Source organism: Malus sylvestris, chromosome 6 (assembly GCF_916048215.2).
Source record: "Malus sylvestris chromosome 6, drMalSylv7.2, whole genome shotgun sequence".
In the NCBI taxonomy this organism is placed as follows: Eukaryota; Viridiplantae; Streptophyta; class Magnoliopsida; order Rosales; family Rosaceae; genus Malus; species Malus sylvestris.
Genome location: NC_062265.1, coordinates 10,081,380 through 10,091,348, shown reverse-complemented (window position 1 = coordinate 10,091,348; position 9,969 = coordinate 10,081,380). Strand labels below are relative to the sequence as shown.

Here is a 9,969-nt window from a genome sequence, read left to right as displayed (position 1 = left end):
AAAATATTCTTCGATGTGGGACAATTAATGTATCGTACAGACAGTTCTTAACAGGAAATCATTCATCACTATTATTCAGTTCACACACAAAGATGCCTTATCTAATCAAAAGATGGTTAAATCTAGAGATTCGTTTACCATGCGGTTGGCATAAGCTCAAGCCCTCTTAAAAAGAAAGTGATGGAGCATTCCGTTCAGCTGTACGTAAGAGAGCTCCCATGCAGCAGTTATTAACTTATTATCTTCTCACTTTTATGTGTGCGTATAAGTATATCATACACACATATGGTGCGTGTGTGTATAGAGACAAACATTAAATATATAAAGCATATATGGTACACATTGAAGTCAAACTTAGTAAAACTTCAAAACTGCCTTAGGGAATTAGAATTCGAATTGTAATCTCAATGTAAGAGATATTGAACACTTGGCAGAGGAAAATAAACATCGTCTTGTTAACCAAACGCAAGAAAGAAATCAACCTAGCATGCTTTGCCTCGCATACGAGAAATACAAATAGGACACAAGATATAGTTTCTTATGCACATTTGAAGCCCGAAGGGACATTCTTTGCACAACCATCAATGATCAAGCTCAAAGCAATGGGAATGTTAAGGTTGATACCAAGGATGTTGGCTTTAATGGCAGTGCAGAGGCACACAGCAACTTCAAGCTCAACAAGCCCTTCAAGCAAAGCACAACAAGGGTGATCTGGTGGGTTCCCAACAACTGCCCCAACTGCCCGATTAAGCAACTTGGCACAAACCCCCAATTTTAGGCTATCTCTCGGGCAGCTCTTTGGGGCAGCACTTGGAATTGGGTTTGGTTTAGGGTTTGTCATTGGCTGATGAGGGTGCTGAGGACAAGTGTAACAGCCACTTGCAAGCACACAAAAGAGAAGGTTGACAGAGAGGAATAGAGCAAGGGTTGAAGAACTTTTGGAATCCATCTCTCTGTATATATCTTCACTTAATTTATTTTGTGATAATGAAGATTGTCAAAGTGGTATTTATAGAGTGCAAATTGGAGTGATCGTACTATTGAACTTATATACTGGAAATAATAATCAGTAACAAATTAACTACATATATATTCAAGTGGGAGGAAAGCAGCATGTGAAGCATGGCTGGCATAGATTTTAGCTGCTAGCGCTTGAGATTCCACACCAAATTTGGGTGGTCTCCAGTGCATGTTAAAATTTTATTACTTTAATGTATGATTAATTATTTTTGGTTATTTGGATCACAAGATCACCAATTGCCTTCGTAGGCACACCCGTGAACATCAACCATTTCTTGTTCTTATATACATGTAATATTGATTTATTTGGTTAATTACATTCAAATGACTAAATTATTTCTTAATTATATCCCCAGATCTTACATAGGCGGAGTGACCCTTAAGTCCTCATTTGATCACTTCCTTGCGAGTGTTTATCCATGTATCATGTACGCAAGCCCATTTCCTTGCAGAGAGTGAACCTATCCCAACCGTATTATTTTTAGGTCTCAATTTAAATATTTTCGTTCTAAAACTTATACAAATGAGAAATGATCTATTTTTCTGAAAAGAAAACCGTAAACAATTATATTTAAATTTTAACATCTTTGAGTCGCCTTATTGTTAAAAAAAACAAAAGGAAATTTAGTTTGGAGGTGAGGTGCTCGGTAACGTAGAAGATCTGTGATACACTCAGAAAATCATATGATAAAATTTGTCCTCCGTAATGTAATGATAACACCCAATCATATATGATAATATTACAACATCCGTGTGTACCATTTCAAAACACGAGCATAGCACATGAGTCTAGTTAATAGCGCTCCCTCAATTTCAACTCGGGAATCAATTTGAGAGTGGAATAATGATCAATAGAGGATGCAATCACTTCGTGAACTAGAACATTTCTTATCTAGCATATTTTTGAAAATTCTAGGATGGGTACTAATTTAACCTAGAGAAAGAGAAGAGAGAGAGAGAGAGAGAGAGAGAGAGAGAGAGAGAGAGAGAGAGAGAGAGAGAGAGAGAGAGATAGAGAGAGAGAGAGGAAGAGGAGGAGGAGGAATAGGTTTCAACTTAAAAATCCAATTCACATTCTAATTTTCAAATTAAATCCATATTCACATCACATACCAAAATATCCTACACAACACACATATGTAGTTAAAAGGATAAATAAAAAGTGAGCAGCGGATCTAAGATTTAACGAGCCAAAACCTACCACTGGAAAATCCTCGGGCTCCTAAACCAGGATAAACACTAAGCACAAATAGACTTACAACACTCATCAGCTAGACATGCATACTAGTAGGCAATTTTGTCTCAGACTTTGCTACTCGACCTCTCTTCAGTCTTCAAGTGGAAATGGCACAACACTAATGCAGCCATAAATCACCTTCTTCTCGAACTTTTCAAGATTCTAACACGATCATGCATAATGTATGTAATGGATTGATTTCTAGAAGTCAACTAATTACGAAATCACAACACACATTTTTTATAAGCTCATATTTATACATATTTTACATCAAATTCATTTGTCTTTTCTTACATACTTCTTTATATTTTTGAGCTATTTACTTTATTTTTGTGTTTTGCTAAATTTGTGCCAAGCAAAAAAGAGAAAATGGCACAAGTGGTATTTTAAGTAGCAAATTCGTAAAAACTGCCATAGCTGATCAGCTAACTTTGGTAGTGAGTTGTGAAAAGCTCATAATGAATGAGAGAATGAGCTATATATATTATTGGAAAGCTATGGATGTCTATTTTCTAGAGCATTTTACAGATTGTTAATACCTTTTTTCAAGAGAAGTTACAACTGTTTTAACATTGAAAGGTCCTAAGAGACTGAGCAGTTTGTAATTGACAAGAAAGCAATAAGCACAATATATCTTACACTAGTAGAAAAAATAGCTTGTGTGACGATATTTTGCGCAAAAACAATATTTCGTCGCACAAGAAGTACTTCCACGATGGAAAAAAAATTTTGTCGTGCAAAATAGTTAGGATAGGAAAAAAAAAATTCGTCACACAAGAATACTTAGCACTACGAATACTTGTTGTCGTCGCGTAAAGTCAGCAAGAAAACGCAGGCTAATTTTTTTCGGCGCGAAAAACTTGCGCAACGAAAAAAGGGCATTTGCGCAACCAATGATTTGTCGTGCAAGTTCCTGTCAGTTTTGACCATTTACTATAGGTGAATAAGAGGAATCAATACTGCATTTAATACAGATGTTTGCGCGACAAAGCCTTCGTTGCGCAAAGGTCCTAACCTTCCTATAAATATGCGCTTTTGTTGTCCTTATTCTTCACAATTTTGTTCATCCTGGGATGGCAGATAAAAACAAGGATAAAAGTGTGCGCAATGCCAACCCGCATGATTTAAGGGATCATTTTGAGTTTCCACATGCGATTGTTGTAGCCATGGGAAATAATTGTCTCACTGCTGAGTAGTGTTTTTGGAAAGATGTGCCCAGGAATGTGAAGAAAGCTATGATGGATGAACTATTAGTAAGTATATTGTTGATGGATCAATAATTAAGTTTGTGAAATTTTTAGTTATATTTTGGAATTAATTATTTGTATATATGTGTAATAGTGTAAGTATACTCTTGATGATGATACGAACGAACATTTGATGAAGTTGATGGATCATGCGTTGGAGGGAGGTTACAATCGGTGGCGTTATGAAGGCTTACGGAATGGACCAGGACCATCGAAATAGTAGTTTTAAATTTATATTTGTATGACAATATTTCCTGTTGGGTTTTTTTATTGAGACCTAATGTAAGCACCCTATCCTCGGTTTTTATGTATTTTCAATCTTCAATGAATATCGTACATATGCTCAAAATAATTGTATGGATTAAGGCATTAATTATTTATAGAATAAATATTTAAGGTATTAATTATTTATAGAATAAATGTTTCAGGTATTAATTATTTATAGAATAAATATTTAAGTATTAATTATTTTTAGAATAAATAATTAAGGTATTAAATATTTTCTGAATATTTGTTTGTAAGTATAAAGTTTACGTAAACATAGATATATATCTATGTTTACGTAAACTTTATAATTACAATCATTTCATTTGTTGCTAAATATATTGCGCGATGCTATGTTTGTTGCGTAAGATGAATTTGTGCAACGAATACAGATGTTTGTCGCGCAAAGCACGGTCAGAATGTGTTCAAACCTTCTCATTTATTTCACATTTATGACACATTTTATGTGACGAACATGGAGATTTGCGCGACGTGTCCTAGTGCTATATAAACACAGTTTCAAACCCTAGTTTACAAAAAAAAAAATTTTTAAAAAAGAATGGCTTATTCTGGAGAAGGTTTTAGCAAAAAGAAACTTGTAGTGCAATCAGAGAGGTATCGACGGAAGTAAGAGTCGTACTTTGAAGGAAAAAATATGGCTAAGGCGTATGCCGAATTTAGGTATGACATTGAGAATTTGGTGTGGAGGGATTGTTCTGCCGAGTTTGAGTCTTGGAAAAAGGTCCCTGAGGAGTTATCAGTAAATTTGTAGTAAATAATGAACAATTATTTTTGTTAAAATGTAATATTTTTTAAATTACTAATTTATTGTTATTGGCATTAATGTAGGTTCATTGGGATGTTGATGAAACCGATGAGAAGCAATGGATTTATGTAGATAGAAGTTTGATGTGTTGCGGATGAGGGAGGATTGAAGTTGAGGAGGGTTGGTATTTTTTTTTAAATAAAATTTTGTGGACTTTATATTTAATTTAATTAATAAATGTATGTTATGTGGATGAGTATTAATATTTACATTAATTATAATTTCTATCTGGGATAGTAAATTAGTTTTTTTTAATTAATTTAATGTTTAATTAGGTTTGAGTTTTGATTTATAATATAATAAAAATTTACAATACATACAAATAAAATAGAAAAACATAAAAAAAATAAAAAAATATGCATTGCGCGACGATACATGTTTTCGTCACACTATTTGTTGAAAAGAATAAATTATATAGTAGAGGTAAAAAAAAAAAAAAAAAAAAGGTAAACTTGCGCAACGAATGACATACCCCGACTCGGAATGTCCACTAGGACTTCAAATCGAGCTGTGCTGGCCGACATCTGGAAGGTGACAAAGCCATAAAATGTGATAATGCGTAAATTATGAATAAATTTAAACCAAAAAAATGCCTATATACACGAATGCGCAGTGAGCGGGTATGGACCAATTTCACGCATGATACAAAGCATAAGTAAAGTACAATAAGGTACGATAATAATTAAACCATCATAATGAGCCACCTGAACTGGGAGTCCCACAAGTTCTTGTTGATACGGAACTTTGTTACTAGGCCCTGGAGGGGTGCAAAATAGAAAGTGTGAGTGCGTAATACAAAGATTTTCAAAATCATTTCAACTATCAAAGGTAGTAACCCCTCGCCGTAAAACCTGTATAGTTTCTAGAAAATCATACTACGTAGAAGTATGAAATCAAATGTATACTAATAGTAAATTCAGAAGTACACCACTACCCAGCATCTCATTAGCAATTTAAATAATCATGTACTTAATATAATAACACATACTAGCACGGCAGTCGGAGTCACCTATGGTGACCTTTACGTGTTGCACCCACCCCCACATTTTAGTTATACTTCTATTGTCCTCCCTGAAACATGTTTAAGTCTATCAATTTAGTCTTTTATCTCATTTAATCCTGGACGTCGATCTAGATACCTCATTACTCCCTCATTTCTGAAAACTCAGTTCTCTCTCTCTCACACTTGCACATTCTCACTTTCTCTCTAAAGCTCCAAGAAGAGATCACCCATTCCATTGACAAATCAAACTTACAAATTCATTTCTAAAACCCTTTCGAGTTTAGGAACCCAAGTAGGTCCCTGCATGCACCTTCAACTCACTGTGAGCAATTTCACCATTAGCACCGAGAGCTTCAAGCTCCAACTTTGAGTCTCAGGTGAGGTTCTTCCTTATTTTCTTTTAAATTTCTGGGTTTGCATGTTGGTTTTATGACTCCGTATGAAAATCAAAGTTTGAACTTTGTGGTTTTTTTGTGTTCTAAACCCCAAAATCTGGCGAGAAAATCCATCGAAGCTCGTACACAAACGCAGCCATCTAGACCACGGTCGAGACTCACAGTGGTATATTCTTATTCCTATCAGTTCAGCTGTGTTATTCTCTTCATTTTGGTGTTTATTTTGGAGCTTGGTTTACACGTTCGCCGTTGGCTAGAGATGTAGCAGCTCCGGCGTTCTTCCCCGATCACCCTGCAGGCCATCAAGCCAATTTAGAACACCCACAAGCCTTAGCCCATATTTGGACCAGCCCATAACCCTCAAACCCAGCCTGTTTCATCTTAATTTCTGCTAATTGTTTTGAAGGCCCAAAGAGGCCTCAGACCTGTTTTATTCAAGTGGTTTTAAGCCCAACTTTCTTTTAGGCTATTAGGCCTGCAGGGCGAGTGTGTGGGTGAGTGTGTGTATGGTGAGTGTGTGTGTGGGGGGGCGGGGGGGGGGGGGGTGTTTAGGCTTAAGCCTAAACCACCCCTTTTCACCCTAACCCTTTTTAACCAAAAACCTTAGGACCCAAAACCCAAAATCTCCTTTAGGCCAATTTAGATGTTCTGAATCCGTTTTTGGCGTCCATTTCCTGGAATTCTATCGTTTGCGCATAGTTTGATAAATTGTACATTTTTGTGCTTAGTGAAGTTGTTAGGGGGGAATTCCTTAATCCTTTTCCGCACAACTCTGCTGCTACGGAGTATCTGTGAGTGGACCTTTTCTAAAATTACATGATTTCATAGTTTAATTGCATAAAATTATATGATTTTTATGTTAAGCATGTCTATGGTATATGTTGTTTATCGTCTCATTTTTGGTGAGGAATTAATTATTAGCCTATATTGAGCTATAGTTTCATATATTGTATTTTCTATAAAAACCATGAACTGGTAGACTATCTAATGGATGACGATAAGATGCTAGAACATGTTTTAGAAACCCCACTTTATAGTATAGACAATGGATGACTTTATACTATGAAGTGGTTATTTATGAAAGGCATAACTATTTGTGCGTACCTAGTGGACATTATGCTGCCTGGGGCGAGGATCTGGTGTTGGCAAATAGGCCGGGAGAAAAAATCCCTAGCTGTGGGCTGAGGGACACGAAGCAGGCATTGGGCCGGGAGTTGGTAATCTCTTGCTACGGGCGTTGAGACCACGGTGCTGGCATAGGGTCGGGAGTTATATTTCAATGATCTTATTGGCAGCACACCGGGCTTACGAGACGACCTGTGAGATGATTGATATTTTAATCTCCGCGATGTTTTTCTGCGATATGACCTTTGAGATGTTTTTGGCATGCTAGGGTTTTCAGTGAACCTATCACTGATTATGCTAGTAGTTTTCTTTATATAAACTGTGGGGGTTAGTATCTTGATAACTGTTTTATTATTATTGTATATATGAACTTGATCTACTCACATTTGTTTTGCGCCCCCATTTAGGTCTTAGAAACGAGAACTAAGACACAACGTACAAGGCATTCCCCTACCAGTAGTAGTCTATCATTCACTTGTGTGATATCTTGTAATGATCTCTCCTTTTGTGATGTTAAATTAGAACATATTCTGTGCACTCTAATGATTATTCATGTATATTTCCTCCTAATCATTACTCTTGTATTCAATAAATGGCTTTCATCACCCTCAGGTGTCGGCCAGTCTGTGCCTATCCTGGTATTCTCGGAATATCGGGGTTAGGACATGTCAAATTGGTATCAAAGCATGGTTAGGGTTTCTTTCCACCAATTTGGTAAATTTCAGCATTTCTAAATCTTGTTGTCTTTGTCAGAATCATGGCTAATCCTGGTGGGAATGTGTCTCGACAACCTCGTTCTTCTATTATGGGGGGAATCCAGCAGTTTACTTCTGCATTAATGAATGCTCTTTCGGGTCATAGGCTCAATCAGACGTATTTAGAAATCGCTAGAAGTCATGGAGTTATTAAGTTGAAATCCGTGGGAGATTGTGAAAAGCCTGAGCAATAGTTAGAGAAAATGGAAGATACTCTGGAGGCTATGAAGTGTCCACTAAATGAATGGGCAAACATAGCGGGTTATTTTATTCAGGGTAATATTAGAAGTTGGTGGAAATCAACGAACGAATCTTATCCACCTGGTTCTTGGATGACATGGGCTGCCTTCAAAAAATGTTTTATTACTTACTTTCTAAACCCCAGTTACTAATTGAGAAAGAGGCAGGAGTATTTAGAGTTATTACAGGGTGACCTCAACATCACAGAATTTGACAGTACCTTCAGGCGTTTGGCTAGGCATCATGATAGGACTTATGATAATCCGCAAGCACAAATGGATTAGGCGTTGTTTGCACTGAAACAAGAGTACTGTACTCTGGTAGCTGCTCTGAGACCCATAACTTATGACGAAGTAATCAAGATAAGTTTGAGTATAGAATAGTCTAAGTGGGATACAGAGATACAGGATCAACCTCAGACTTGGATCCAACCCTAGAGACAGAATCAACCGCGGAATCAGAACTAGAAGAGTCGAACATTTCGATCATGAAGTACCAGAGAATTAGTAGGCCCCTCTAGTTCTATAGGTCCCGGGCACTCTTTTTCATTTAAACGGTGAAGTCGGGGCTTAGGATCATCCAGTGAAGGCTTAGGCAACGAGTCGGCGAGACAACCTTTCATCCATTCCACTCCGAGTTATCCGATCTGTAATTGATGTGGGTTATGTCATCGAGGGAGTTGTGAGATAACTGTGATAGTTTGTCACAGGTGCGATGCCACTGGCATTTTGTTCGTGATTATCACCACCTAGTGATTTTGCTTCTGGGTCAAGCTATAGTGGATATCAGACAATTCAGAATTTTAGCGCCCAACAGAGCTATGATGGCAGTGGCAGTAGTAATCGGAGTTATGGTAGTAGTACTAATCAAAACTACAAGGAGGGTAACAGAGGTCTGCAGTTTTGTGGCAGAGGTAGCCAGAGTTTTAGAAGAAATGACAGTTGGAGTGCTCAATTTTCAACCCACCAACAGTTTAGAACGTCTTCTGGTAACTGTAATCAGGGGAACAGAGCAGGACGTGGTTCTAGAGGTCATGGCGGTCGAAACAATAAGGCAGGGTATCAAGTTCACGAACGTATAAAGGCCATGATTCAGTAGGAGGCTGATCAGGATCCTTGAGTTATCACCCCGTACGTTACCTGTCTGTAATACTTGGGCTAGAGTTTTAATTGATCCGAGTGCTACATAGTCTTTTGTTTCTTCATCTTTTGCTTCGGTTATACCTTCTCAACCTCCACCACTAGGTTTTGATATGTTGATTCAAATGCCACGTGGTGAATTGTTTTGTGCTCAATGGCAATATCAGAATTGTCCAAGTATTGTGGAAGGGGAAAACTTAGAGATTGATTTAATTCCTTTCAAACTGGCGGAGTTTGACGTCATTCTAGGAATGGATTGGCTATCTAAGCACCGAGCAAATGTCGCATGCTGGGAAAAAATTGTGACATTCAATCGGCCAGGACTTCCATCAGTTACATTTATGGGTGAGCGACGTGTCCTCCCCAATAGTATTATTTCTACCATTCGGGCAACTAGGTTGTTGAATAAGGGTTGTGTGGGGTTTTCAACCCACGTAGTTGTGAAGGATGAACCTTCTTTACGTCCATAAGAGGTGTCAATTGTAAGGAACTTCATCGATGTGTTTCCTAATGATTTACCAGGGTTGCCACCTGCGAGGGAAATTGAGTTTACTATGGATTTACTCCCGAGTACAAATCATATTTCCTTGGCACCTTATCGAATGGCACCAGTGGAGTTGAGAGAATTCAAGATCCAACTCTAGGAATGGGTAAACAAAGGTTACATCCAACCGTGTACATCTCTGTGGGGAGCTCCTGTTAGTTTTGTTAGAAAGAA

The 9,969-nt window shown here is 37.4% G+C and overlaps 1 protein-coding gene across 1 annotated transcript; it reads right to left on the bottom strand.

Annotated features, from left to right (window-relative positions):
• Nucleotides 1-358: 358 nt before the first annotated feature.
• Nucleotides 359-991, bottom strand: LOC126625659 (14 kDa proline-rich protein DC2.15-like). Its single transcript, XM_050294688.1, has one exon. The coding sequence runs from the start codon at nt 947-949 to the stop codon at nt 539-541; it is 411 nt and encodes a 136-aa protein (XP_050150645.1). The 5' UTR covers nt 950-991; the 3' UTR covers nt 359-538.
• Nucleotides 992-9,969: the final 8,978 nt, after the last annotated feature.